Below are 14,559 nucleotides of genomic sequence, written 5' to 3'. Positions count from 1 at the left end.
GATATGTCAGCCCAGTGTGGGTACAGAGTGTTGGTAGCTTTAGTTACCAAATCAAGGTTGGCATTGGGATATCCCAGAATTACATAGGGAGTTCTGGCTGCTCAGGAGACTGAGTTCCAGAGACTGGTTTAGTGGGATGAGGTGTCCACATGGCTCAATCATGAAGGTTATGGCAAAATGTTGGCCAAGGGCTTGTAAGAGAAGAGGGTGACTCTCCCTTGGATTGGTTAGTAAAGAATTCAGGGTAGAGGGAGTTGTTTAATGAGTATGGAGTTTCAGTTTTGCAAGATGAAAAAGTTATAAAGATTGAAGTGATGAACCACACCTGTTTGGTTCACACAGTGTGAATATACTTAACACCACTGAGCTGTGTGCTTTAAAATGGTTAAGATAATTAATTTTATGCTATATATATTTTACCACTATTAAAAAAAAGAATGCAGGAGAGATTGCCCAGCTGTTATCACATAGAGTTAAGTCTAGCTTTTACCGCCTTTGTGTTAGAAGAGTGCCAGGTGTATTTTCCATGCCATTACCACATCTATACCATTCCCTCTCAGAACAATCCCTCTTAGTTTAACAACTACAACAACAAAAACCCTTGACTGAGCTCGGGAAAGCCGAGGCACGTTTTTGGGAATACATCCCACCTTCTCACTGTACTTATGTTACCCTGTCTTGCTGCTTCTTAATTCATTTAGCCTTCGCCTAATGATCTGGCTTAGTTGTTTAACCAGAGTAGTCACCAGTGTTTGCCGAGAAGTCGTTTCAAAATAAGTTATTTTTGTTAGAGACATATTGGGCAATGTAAAAGTATTACCATATGTAACAATGCAATACTGAAAAGCAGCTTATTATAATTGTGCTTATTAACAAAAGAAATCAGGATAGGAAGGAGGGGCATTAAGGTATAATAATTTAAATGAATTTATATATCATGTTTTGGTTATATAGACTAAGTACTTTTTTTAAAAAAAGAACAAAACCTAACTCTTTCTGTTAATTAACAGATCTACTAAAGTAGACATAACTTGAAGCACTGTGGCACCACAGGGCTGGCTCTGGGTCAGAACTCTGCTATTCTGGGGCCTAGACGCAGAGACCCTTGGCACCCAAGGCCTCAGTTCTGATGCCATTCTCTGACAAAAGAAACCAAGGCTCCTGGCTGATTCCAGCACCAGGGCCGGGAAAGTACAAGATGAACCTAGAAGATCTTGTGCCAGAAAGTAAAGAATTGCTGGAAAAAAGGACAGGGCTTGTCGAAAGAACACGGGAGCAACATAAAGGAGCTTCCAATGGCCAAATCTGGGACTATGTGAGAAAGAAAATAAATAATGACTGTAATGAGTTATATAGTCCACAGAATCAATTAATATCGATGTGTTTATAGTATATAAATAATTGGGTAAACATGTCAGTGGTGGGAGGGAGAGCTCTTCCCTATTCATTCTGGCTGATGTGGAAGAAATGACGGGAAAAGAAAATTGCTGTTTGACAAACCACAATGGTAATGGGTATAGACAAGAACACTCCGTGGACACTAAAGTTAGGGGGCAATGTGTGTTGTGAAATGGGGTATCTGCAGAGTCTTGAGAACCTCCCCGAAGATGCTTAGTGACTCCCAAGGGAACAGTAGTAACCTTACATTAGAGACCACCCTAGCTATGTGGTCATCACCAGAAACAAGCTGTGCATGCAGCTCATAGCCCTGATACCATGCACTGAGAACACGGCATCACTGCTGTGGTTTTCTTGCCCATAATGTCTCTTGTCCAAGTACTAACCAGACGCGAACCTGCTTAGTTTCTGAAATCAGACAAGATCGGGTGTGTTCAGGGTGATATGGCCGTAGACTCTTGCCCAAAATGTGTAGCCTGAATCTGATCATAAGGAAACATCAGACAGACCAAAGGGCAATGCTACAAAATAATTGCCAGCACCCTTCAAAAGTGTTATGTAAGATGTTATCTAGGGGAACTGGGTATACAAACTCTGTCCTATTTTTCCAACTTTTTGGAAGCCTGAAATTATTTGGAAATAAAGAAAATAAACCTCTGCTTCCCCATTTGAGTCTGAAGGATGAGCACACTATTCACATGAGGAGAGAGCAGGCACTTTTATTCTTTCATAGATGATAATATTTACATCATTCCTTTTAGTGCATTACGTAGTTGCATTTTTACCTTTCACATCTGCATTTTTATCTTTTCTGATGCTCATAACAGCAATGCGAATAATACCTGTTGAGTGGATATTGTCGTATCCTCATCATTTTCATAGCTGAGGAAACAAAGACTTGGAGAGGTTAATGACTTTCTTGGAAGTCTTGCCATCTAACACAGCCCACTGTAGACTATGAGCTTATGGGGTCCCTCCTCTCCCTTGGATAACTAATGAGAAATGGTAACAGGAGTGTCTGTAGTCTGGCTGTCCAGTCACAGTTGCTTCTGAGCTTCTGAACGCCACACAGCTGAATTGTAGTAATGCCTGAGACTTCTTGCCCTGGAGCTCTTGAGGGCAGGGAGATCTGGAGTCCACAGGTGCAGGGGACTTGGATTTGGATTTGCTTGCAAAAGAACCCTGGATACTTCCACACAAATTAGTAAAAGTCTCTGAAGAGTAAACTTGCCCGCCCATCATTCTGTGCATACAGATTCTAAGTGTTTAGTTCTCTCTTTGGAAAAAAGGTTCCTTTTTGGCCTAAGTTGAAATATTGATGCAAGAATCAGGCCTATGGAGATCAAATTCATAGCTTCGTTATTCACAAAGACTATGTTGGAGGTTGTATTACAGCTTAGACGCATGGAAAAATGGGCTTCTTTTTGACATAGCCCTGAATGGAATTTCAGCCCTAAATCACAGGCCTCCCTTGTGAGGGTCATGATTGGGCGGTGGGGGGCGGTAGAGCCTGCCCTACTAGCTCACTGCATCGCCGAGAGAATAGACTTTTCTGCATCCTCTTTCCGTGTAAGAAAGGGGCTGGGCCATTTATGCCCCGTGTTTCCTTCCAGCTCACCAATCAGATAATTCATTTCTTTCCCAGAGGAGGAATGAAGAGGGGAGGAGGGAGAGGAAAGTCCAGTAGCGTTCATCTAGTGAAGTCCCTGCTCAGGGAAGTCCGAGGCGTTGGAGATAAGGATGTCCCTTTCCTCAGGGTCCAGGGAGGGCACCTCTTAGATGAGGGTCTTGTGACTTGCTTCAGGGGAGAAGGGTGAGGGGATACGATGATTATATATTGGTTTTGTAGACTTTTATTGATTGTAATACAAATAATAAAATCCCTTCTTTACCTTTTAATCAATAGATCTCATGAATCAGATATGTTAATGGTAGAAGGTCATCAGATTATGAGCAAAGTGCAGAGAAACTTTGCCAGGTCACCATGTATGTGTGCGTATGTGGTTCTTAGCAGGGGAGATGGTGCAGGTTGACACTTGTGGAGAACTGTAGTAATGCCTCAATATATATAAATGCTTATACTTTTAATTCCAGGAGCTTCCTCCATCTTTGCAACTACTTTGTATAGTAGTAACTGCAGACTTAACGATCCCCATCTTACAGATAAGGAAGCTGAGACTTACAGAGGTAAAGTGAGTTCAAGGTTACAGAACTGGGAAGTGGTGGAGAAAAGACTTTTCCTTTGCTGTTATTTAAAATACTACTTTTATTTTTCAAAATTTTTATAAATCAGTTTTTCATTATAAAAGTAATGTGAGCAGAGTTCAGATAATTTGGAAGGAGGAGAAAAAAGTCACCAGTTATTTCCCTGTCCAACATAAATGAGTAAAAATTATGATTTCTAGAGGAAAGAGACAAAACCTCCAGATAAGTAATAGAAAATGGCCTTGGGAGGCTGCAGCCTAGTTCTCTAGGATCACAGTTTCAGTGGAACCAATATATTGTGGGAAATCTTTGACTTCTCTTGAGGCAAAAGGGAGTCAGGAAATGAATAAAAGGATCCAATTCCAGAGCTCAGATGCTCATTTACTATGAAGTTTTTTTGTAACCAAGCTTATAAAGTAATTCGTAAAGTAAGAATTGGAATGTAAGTGATAATGATATAGTTCCACATTTTTATAAGTTATGTATTCATTTTATATATATATATATATATATATTTTAAAATAGACTAAAAAACTCATCCTGCCTTAAATTAACATATCTTTTAAGTTAGAAACATGAGGAGTCGTCACCTCACTGAAGATGTATATTATGAAAGGCACTCGGGTGTGTCTCCAGCAGGGCAGGAATATGAATATGTGGACTGAGCACCATAGATTTTGGAGAATTAGACATGGTTATTAACTTGCACAGGGCTTGAAAGTTCACAAAACACACTCATAATAACCATTGCCTTTGCTTCTCCTGCAGATGTTGTGAAATGAGAGCACTTCAAAAATAAGACTAGGGACTCAGGGAAGTTAAGGGACACTGTGAGGGTCACAAGGCTGGAGAATGGCTTGGCTGACTTCTACTTTCCAGTCCAGGAATCTTTTCATTAATTACATCGTGCTATACTTGAGGGGTTGCTATGCTGATGAGCCTCTTGCAGAATACCGGAGTGCTTTTTTTTTTTTGAGACGGAGTCTCACTCTGTGACCAGACTGGAGTGCAGTGGCACGATCTCAGCTCACTGCAGCCTCTGCAGTGGTTGGGAATACAGGTGTGGGCCACCATGCCCAGCTAATTTTTGTATTTTGAGTAGAGTCAGGGTTTCACCATGTTGGCCAGGCTAGTCTGGAGCTCCTGACCTCGTGATCCACCCACCTTAGCCTCCCAAAGTGCTGGGATTACAGGCGTGAGCTGGACTGTTTTTAAATAGCCTTGCTCATCATTCCAGTCTGGTTGGACAGGTATGGTGAACCGATTTCTAGTGCATGTGGTAGGTGTGGGTAGCTACTTTAGGTTCTTAATCTAAGGAGGCAGAATGATGAGTATCTGTTTTGGGAAGGGGAGAGTAGCCTGAGAGTGGTATCCCAATGTGTCTGATGTGTGCTGGAGTTTGAGAACCATGGAGTCAAAGCAGTCATAGGAAGGCATTCTTGGAGAGTATTTCAGAATTCACATCTGAAGTGATAAGAGTCTCAGTTAATGTGATGGCAGTGGAAATGAAGAGGAACATGTGTGTCCGAGAGATACTTGACAGAAGTCTTGACCATGGTGAAAGTTGCTGTCCTGGTCATTCCTTACAGAACACATGGTAGCCCTAGTGTTCTGCAGAGGAGTGTTAATTCCAGGTGAGCATCATCGTAAACCACTCGGAAGAGCTGAGTATACTGTGTTCAGAGGTGCTGAGCTCCCACTTTGTGTATCTAAGTGGGGGTGTGTATAGTGTATCCTCCCAGGTGACAGTGTGGCCAGCTGAGATGCAGAGGTGAATGTTTGGCAAGAGGACTAGTATCTGTTCACAGCCTGTTTCCTGGTGATGAAGGATGAGCTGTAACCTTAGAGAGAATTGGCGGGAGGTAAAATGGGAACAGCTAATATTTGAAGGGAGGGGATGCTGAGAAAAGAGTGAGGATTTCTGAGCCGATGTATTTCCTTTTGTTCAAAGAATAAAATTCATCCTCTCCGCCACTATGGTTTCTGGCTTTTGCCTGTTTTCTGTCCTCATTTTCTCTCCTTCTCTGCCTTGCTCATCACTTTCCCAGTTTAGAATGCCCCCTCTACCCTCAACCTAGATATTCCCATGGCTGGCTCCATTATACAGCGATTGGATGTCACCTTTTTGGAGAGCTTTTCCTGACCATCTTCATTAATGTTGGGCCTTCTCCCCACCCCTGCCTCCCCCAACACCTAGGTTCTGTTCCAAACCACTTATCCCAATCAGGGATGACCCTGATCAGTTCTTGGTCTGCTTGTGCAAATCTGCCCTCCCTTCTCCAGTAGAATGAAAGCTCTTCGAGAGCCTGGGATCCTGTGTGTCTTGTTCATTGCTGTATTGCCAGCACCTAGAAGAGTACCTGGTACATATTTAGCATAAATATTAGTTCAAAGGACTCTAGGTAAAGATTTGATGGGGGGGAGCAGAGGTAAGCAATGGGGAAAGAAACGGTTCTATAGACCCCAGGCAACACATGATGACTAACCTGTGCTGGACGGTAGAGATGAGACAGGATAAATTCAAGAGACGTTCAGGAGGTAACACTGACAAAATTTGGTTATGAACTGGTATAGGAGGTATCAGGCAACTTTCTTGTGAAAAATCTTGCTGTGAGAGGTTTGTGAACTCCTAGCATTCTTATTTGATCTCTTCGTTCACTGGAAACTTAAGGGCAAAGCAATACTTAGCCCTCCGTTAAGAGCTTGCCTTGGTTCTACTCCATCCTAGAGGAGGTGTCTCAAATGCTAGGCATGAAGAAGTCTCTGTTTCTACTCAGAACAGTTGTATCCACCCATTCACCACTCAGCAATATTTTTTGAGCATGTAATGTGTTCTAGGTATTGTCGAAGGCACTGGTGCACAGGAATGACTAAAACAACCTCCTTGCATTTATGTTCTAGAGAGGGAAGACAGACAAGCATGTCTACAAATGCTACATGCACAAAATACTTCTGGATGGTAATAATGGTGGAAGGAAAAACAGTGAGACAGGATGGGATGGGGTCAGCCAGGCTGCTCTGCATTAGCTGAGATCTGAATAACAAGAAGGAGCCATGAGAAGACCTGCGAGGGGAAGGTGTTCTGGCATTGCCCTCAGAACCTACTCCTGCTAGAGAATACACTGAAGGGGCACTATGCTTTGATGTCTTAAAGAATGAAGTTCAAGAGGTTGGTGGGATGGAAACTCAACTTCAAATACTTATCAAGTTTATTTATTTATTTTTTTTCATTTCATTTATTTAGTTAGTTAGTTTTTGAGACAGCATCTTGCTCTGTTGCCCAGCTGGAGTGCAGTGGCATGGTCTTGGCTCACTGCAACCTCTACCTTCCAGGTTCAAGCGGTTCTCCTGCCTCAGCCTCCTGAGTAGCTGGGATTATAGGAGTGCAACACCACGCCCAACCCAGCTAATTTTTGTATTTTTAGTTGAGATGGGGTTTCACCATGTTGGCCAGGCTGGTCTCAAACTCCTGACCTCAAACGATCCGCCTGCTTTGGCCTCCCAAAGTGCTGGGATTAGAGGTGTGAGCCACCGCACCTGGCCCATTTTATTTATTTATTTTTTTGAGATGGAGTTTTGCTCCCGTTGCCCAGGCTGGAGTGCAATGGTGCAATCTCGGCTCACTGCTCCTCTGACTCCTGGGTTCACGTGATTCTCCTGCCTCAGCCTCCTGAGTAGCTGGGATTACAGGCACCCGCCACCACACCTGGCTAATTTTTGTGTTTTTAGTAGAGATGGGGTTTCACCATGCTGGTCAGGCTGGTCTCAAACTCCTGACCTCAAGTGATTCACCTGCCTCGGTCCCCCAAAGTGCTGTAATCAGTCACCATGCCCGGCCCCATTTTATTTTCTTGAGACAAGGTCTCTATCGCTCAGACTAAAGTACAGTGGCATGATCATGGCTCACTACACCACAAACTCCTGAGCTCAAGCGACCCTCCCACCACAATACCTGTAGCTGGGGTTACAGGCACACACCACAAGCCTGGCTTTTGCAAAAACTTTTTTATAGAGACGAGTGCTCACTCTGTGGCCCAGGCTGGTCTTGAACTCCAGGCCTCAAGTATTCCTCCTGCCTCCGTCTCCTAAAGTGCTGGGCATGAGGCAAACATGCCTGCTGGTTTATTTCTTATCAGCATTTTTGTTTACCAGATCATCCTACTACTCATTTACTTACTGAAATATTGCCCTTTTACAAGTCGTTACACAAAACATTTTAGAGATGGCTTTAAAGAACAAAATTTCTGTCAATCATAAGTGATTAATATAATTTTGAAAAAAGGATAAAATCATGACTCATATAGATACAAAAATGAACATGTTAAGGATTTTATTTAATCACTGATTAATTATTAATTATAGATGAGGACATTTGGCAGATGTTATAACAGATTCAAAGGAGAAATCAAAACAGAACAAATTTCTGTGACGTAAAGTATTGTTGAAATTAATGTAGGCCGGGCGCGGTGGCTCAAGCCTGTAATCCCAGCACTTTGGGAGGCCGAGACGGGCGGATCACGAGGTCAGGAGATCGAGACCATCCTGGCTAACACAGTGAAATCCCGTCTCTACTAAAAAAGACAAAAACCTAGCCGGGCGAGGTGGCGGGCGCCTGTAGTCCCAGCTACTCGGGAGGCTGAGGCAGGAGAATGGCGTAAACCCGGGAGGCGGAGCTTGCAGTGAGCTGAGATCCGGCCACTGTACTCCAGCCTGGGCGACAGAGCGAGACTCCGTCTCAAAAAAAAAAAAACAAACAAACAAAAGAAATTAATGTGCAAATCCAGGAAAACTAACTTATTCCACAGCTGGGGAGGGAAGTTAGTTGAACCTCTACTGGCCAGGCAAAATTAACATGCCTATAGACAACAGTTATTTTGCACTGCTATTAGTTATCTACAATTTACAGAGCTGTAAGCTCCCTGGGAATCAGAATCTAATTACCTGTAGAGATCTCCTCTAGAGTCTCGGCAGTGCGTGGTTTTCCAGTGAAGCACGTTTTTTTCCCCATGTATAACCAGACTAAAATAAAATAGTCTCCCCCTCCTCCATGTACAAAAGTGTGGAATTCCTACACTTACGGTCTTTGAAGCAGTGGGGAAGGGAACTATCATCTATTTAGCGCCTGCTATGAGCAGCATTTGTCAGTTTACCTCATCTTCACAGCAGCCCCTCAAAGTAGGTGTTGGTCTTCCCGTTTTACAGATAAGAAAATTGAGACTCAGGGATCCTATAGACAGTAAGCAGCAAAGTTAGAATTCCAGCCTGTCCCGTCTCCAGAATCCACATACACACACTCCCTGGGGACAACTTGTTGATGGTAAAACTACAGAAATTCTCTGTGTTTTTTTCTTGATCTTTAGTTCATCATCAACCAAGGTGGATCTCAAGAGTGGCCTCGAAGAATGTGCTGTGGCATTGAACTTATTTCTAAGCAATAAATTTACAGACGCCTTAGAATTGCTTCGCCCCTGGTAATTTACTTTGTGTCTTTTAGATAAAATATCTTTCAGATGTTTCTGATGATTCTTTGATGTCATGCTTGTAAATTATCTGTTCCCATCTGAATATTGATAAGCTAATTTAGTTCAGACCTCCTTACTTTGGTCACTTTTAAAATTCAGTTTAGAAATCTGAGTTTTCAAATATAATTAGTAGAAAATTTCTGATTGTTTTGCATATTTTAATCTCTCTTGTTCAGATATTGTCATCTTTTAAGTAGTTTTATAAGCCTTCAATTTTGCTTTCTTCAGTGAAATATTTTTATGTTTGTTCCTTTTAAATATTGAAAAAAATTTCCTTTGAAATGGGGAGGGGAAGAACCAGAATATGCTGATCTCAATGCTAAAAAGAAATTTAAGAAAATAAGAATGTTAGGCCGGGCGCGGTGGCTCAAGCCTGTAATCCCAGCACTTTGGGAGGCCGAGACGGGCGGATCACAAGGTCAGGAGATCAAGACCATCCTGACTAACACGGTGAAACCCTGTCTCTACTAAAGAATACAAAAAACTAGCCGGGCGAGGTGGCGGGTGCCTGTAGTCCCAGCTACTCGGGAGGCTGAGGCAGGAGAACGGCGTAAACCCAGGAGGCGGAGCTTGTAGTGAGCTGAGATCCGGCCGTTGCACTCCAGCCTGGGCGACAGAGCGAGACTCCGTCTCAAAAAAAAAAAAAAAAAAAAAAAAAGAATGTTACTGGGGTTCTCTATTTGTTCGACAAACAAGTTAAGCAATTTAATTTCAATTAATAGTACCTGTTAAGTTTTCAGATGTGGCAATAAAACCTCTGCTTGCCTGTTTACTCAGTCTTTATCTTGACAAGAATAGTCTTACATTGTGCCCTCAAACACTTGCTTAGATGATGCTTAGACTTGTATAATAATTTCCTAGAAGTTTACTTGGACAGAAAAGTGGGCAATCTCATTCCTTACTTTGAGTGGTTACTAGGGCGACTGGATTCTGGTCATCTGAATGTTAGAGATTAATTGACCTGCTGAGGAGCTGCTATGGTAATTCTGTAAAGATTTAGAATAGCTGTAGTCAAGGTGGGTCAGCTGTCGTTCCACAGGTTAAGAACAAATGATGAAATCGATGGTGAAGCCCTGTGAAGAATAGTCTTAAGGAAATCTTCCAGTGTTGTCTTCAATATTTGCCTCACAATCTCCACCTTGCCTGTCCCCTGCTTTTTCCCTCTGTCCTTCTCAGTCCCTCAGACTTCTCTGTCTTCTGTCTCTACCTCCTTTTGTTTGCTTGTCTTTCCCTCTCTTGGTCTCTCCTTCTGTCTCTTTTCTCAGCCTGCTTGCCTGTCTTCTTTGGGTTTTTAAATGTTTTTATTGATGAGCCATAGTTGTACCTATTTTTGGAGTACATGTGATAATTCCTTACCTGTATACAATGTTCAGTGATCAATCAGGGTAATTGGGTTATCCATCATTTCAAACATTTATCTTTTCTTAGTGTCAGGAACATTTATAATTATTCTCTTATAGCTATTTTGAAATAACAATACATTATTGTTAATTATAATTTATTATTAAATATTAGAAGTTATTTCTTCCATTTAACTGTATTTTTGTACCCATTATCTCCTTTGATTTTTGTTCAGACAAGTCTTTCTCTGACACTGACACACAGCTGATCATAACATGGAATGAAAATAAACGATTTAGTGTTGTATTCAGTCAGGTTCGTCTCCGAGTTTTGTACGTTTCACTGTTTAAATGGCTCATGCCTGTAATCCCAGCACTTTGGGAGGCCGAGGCAGGCGGATCACCTGAGGTCGGGAGTTTGAGACCAGCCTGACCAACAGGGAGAAACCCTGGCTCTACTAAAAATACAAAAAATTAGCAGGGCATGGTGGCACATGCCTGTAATCCCAGCTACTCGAGAGGCTGAGGCAGGAGAATCACTTGAACCTGGGAGGCAGAGGTTGTGGTGAGCTGAGATCGTGCCATTGCACTCCAGCCTGGGCAACAAGAACAAAACTCTGTCTCAAAAATAAATAAATAAATAAATAAATAAAAATACTTTTCCCTTACTTGAAATAATTTTTTTTTTTTTCTTCTTAAAAGAGCTTTCAGTTAAAAATGTGAGGTTTGGAACCACAATTAATGATTAACTTTGGGCTGCTCTGATTCCTTGTGGTTCTTTTGAACAGATAGTGAGTGCCCTCAATGTTCAGGACAAGCTGCAAATTACCTAAGGATGTTTAGACTATTTCCGTGGGGGCAAAAGATAATGTGGCTTGCATTTGTTTTGCATGGTAGCAGGCTGTTATGCATTAATATTTAAATTAAAAACAAAACCATGCATTAGCATTTTAAACCTTATAAATAATTAATACAGCTTAAGAAGTTTTGAGAAAATAAATGACGTTCTCACAGCCCAAGAATCTGGATGTCTGCCATCCGTTAGGACTCATTAACATCTTTAAGAATCCTGAAGCAGTTCTCACTGTAACTTGATTTGAAATATCAAGAACTTTAATCGGGAATTTCAGATAATGGGATTAGAACCAGATACAAGGTCTGACATCTACTTTGGTCATGGCTCTTGTGACCAGCCTAACTTATTCCAAAATCTTGTTTGCTCTTGGCCTTTGGCTGGAGAGGAGAGGAATTACTTTAAATGAGCCTTTATTTTTGAAAAAACATATCAGAATCTCTCTGTCAAAAAATACATTTCCAGCGGCCTTTATTTAGCACTTATTTCAGAGCCAAAGGTATGCTGCCCCTTTTTCAACTGAAAACAGTTGGTTTGCTTGGAATCTGCCCACAGGCTGCCCTCTTGTGTTGAAATAGGGAAATGCATATTGTCCCCTTCAACCTGGAACATTTTGTTCTGCCTGTGTGGGTTTACATTGGAAAGTCCTTGGTACTTGAGTTCTTAAGAGGTTACTTTTCACCACCCATATAATTTTGGTGATTATGATGAAGGAATAAAGGTTACTGTGCAAGTCAGGACATGCATTTACTAGGATTTCTTATGATCAGTATTTCCATTGAATTAAAATGTCTGAATTCCCTGTTTTCTCCCCAGGGCTAAGGAGAGTATGTACCATGCTCTGGGCTACAGTACCATTGTGGTGTTGCAGGCTGTCCTGACCTTCGAGCAACAGGACATCCAAAATGGTATTTCTGCCATGAAGGACGCTTTACAAACCTGCCAAAAGTATGATGAATCATTCAATACTTGAGATGTGACTGCAAACTTTCATGCCTGTGTAATGTCATTTGCCTGACCAAGAGCTCTGTGTTTGAAATTGGCCACAGTTACAGAAAAGAAATTCAGCCTCGAAGCTGAAGGATTCCCATTTGGCATCTATATATTCCACTTTTCTTTTTGATAACCTGAGGTCTGAGCTACAGATATATGGGGGGGATTTCTGTGGGATTAGCAGCAAGCGTCTCTCAAGGTAGATGACATTAGGTACTGCACACCAAACCAAGCCACGCAAGGAACGTTTTTGTTTTAAGTGGGAGATGCAAATTCATGAGGGAATGTTTTATTTGTTTAAGAAGGACCTCTTTTTGAACACTTTTGTTTGGTGAAAATGAGATAGAGTTTTAGTTTTATTTTAAGCTTTACCCTGTGAGTATAGGAAGACCCTATCAAAATTTTTTTTCAAGGCAAAAGTAATTTTGATATCTTTTAAAAAATGATAAATGTTTCACAGTATGGAAGATGCTTGGTTTGTGGACATTTAGGAATATTCAAGAATCCAGGAATGGCTGGCTGCGGCACCCTGATCAGATGAATGGGAGGAAATGACCGCTGTTGCTGTCAATTGCTTGATGTGCCGCTGGGACTAGGGCAGAAGGTTCATGATCAGAAGGTTAACATGGGTGAAATTGCATCCTGATATAATGATGTTGTAAGCTCCTCAAATGAAGAGAGCTTCCAAATATTGCACTTTAACTTCATTTTTCACCTGTGGAGAATTTTACACAAATCCTGATTTTAGTTATCAGGATAAGGGAAGGTACTTTGGAGGTTAGTTTTCAGTGGCGTGTGTGGGTTTCCCCACGTGGTGTTCAGTAACACAGACTGAGTTCCCGCAAGTGGCTAGCCAGTGCTGAGTGTAGAGTGTTGGAAAAGGATGATCTGTGTCCTGCAGACTTCAGGGTTTAGAGTTTCAGCTTTTTGACTCTTTGGTGTGATAGTGACTGAAATGAATGTCAAATGAAAATGAGCTTAGCCTGATTTTTTTTTTCTGTTTTCTATCTCCCTTTTTATTTACTCGATGTAGATACAGGAAAAAATACACAGTTGTAGAATCTTTCTCAAGTCTTCTTTCTAGAGGATCCCTGGAGCAACTGAGTGAAGGTAAAAGTCATTTAAAAGATCACTTTTTTCCTTGATTTTACAAGTTAAAAAATGATCATCTCCTAAAATTCCATACTGAAGTGTATAAAGTCAATGGAATGTCTTTTTCTCTTCCCTATGATACTGACCTTCCAAAAGTAACCACTGTTAATGGTTCATTGTAAAGCCTTTTCTGCGTACATACTCAAATACATAAATAAGGTACACATAGGGTTTTTGTTGTCACTCATGGATTGTTCATGTTTTTTTTTTTTTTTTTGCAAGCATAGAATCCCGTAATAGGTGTAAATTTGACATTGACACTTTCCCAGGTCATTACATGTGAGTGTTTAACAGCTGTGTGATACTCCACAGGATTGGTGTACTGTACACCAAAATTGGATTTTCTCTATTGTTTTTATTTTTTCACCGTTACAAATAATGGTGTCCTAGAATCCTTATACATATGGATTAATGCATCTTGAAAAGTTATTTCATAAGATAGATTTCTAAAAGTGGAATAACCAAGACTGGCAGTTTGAAAAGTTACAATATTTATAGGTATTCCCAGTTTTTTTCTCCAAAGGTATAGGTCAGTTTATATTCTTACCATTCATCTATGAGAATTTCAGTTTTCCACAGGCTATTAAAAATTTTTTTCAAGGTGGAAGTAATTTTGGTATCTTTTAAAAAATGATGTTTCACAGTATGGAAGATGCGTGGTTTGTGGACATTTAGGAATATTCAAGAATCCAGGAATGGCTGGCTGCGGCACCCTGATCAGATGGGTGGGAGGAAATGACCGCTGTTGCTGTCAATTGCTTGATGTGCCGCTGGGACTAGGGCAGAAGGTTCATGATCAGTTCTGTCTTTACAGTGTTACACTCTAGTCCAGAATAGTTTACAAGAAAGGAGCATCTAGATATTCCTGTAGAAGGAAAAAAAAAATGTCCTTCAAATGTGATCATTGTAGAATAAAGCTTTTGCCATCCCAGGAGAATCTGTGCCTGTATTGTCATTGTCAAATGTGTTCTCTGAAGAGGTGACACAAAATACTAGAATATACCATACTAGCAAACACAAAATACAAAGCTACTAGAAGTAGCTTTGGTTGATTAGAGCAAGAGCAGTTCTGGATACTGCTATCAGAGTAGTTTCT

General features: G+C 41.2%; 1 protein-coding gene across 4 annotated transcripts in view; it reads left to right on the top strand.

Annotated features, from left to right (window-relative positions):
- Positions 1 to 14,559, top strand: part of TTC39B (tetratricopeptide repeat domain 39B) — a 273,344-nt gene that overhangs the window by 212,958 nt on the left and 45,827 nt on the right. For all 4 annotated transcript variants that reach the window (XM_030919785.1, XM_010368074.2, XM_030919786.1 and 1 more), the window contains 3 exons: positions 8,964 to 9,074; positions 12,135 to 12,266; positions 13,345 to 13,421. In XM_030919785.1, coding sequence (XP_030775645.1) covers positions 8,964 to 9,074; positions 12,135 to 12,266; positions 13,345 to 13,421 — 320 coding nt within the window. The remainder of the gene's footprint in view (positions 1 to 8,963; positions 9,075 to 12,134; positions 12,267 to 13,344; positions 13,422 to 14,559) is intronic.

Source organism: Rhinopithecus roxellana, chromosome 16, assembly GCF_007565055.1.
Source record: "Rhinopithecus roxellana isolate Shanxi Qingling chromosome 16, ASM756505v1, whole genome shotgun sequence".
Taxonomy (NCBI): Eukaryota; Metazoa; Chordata; class Mammalia; order Primates; family Cercopithecidae; genus Rhinopithecus; species Rhinopithecus roxellana.
This window is presented reverse-complemented; position numbering and strand designations above follow the sequence as displayed.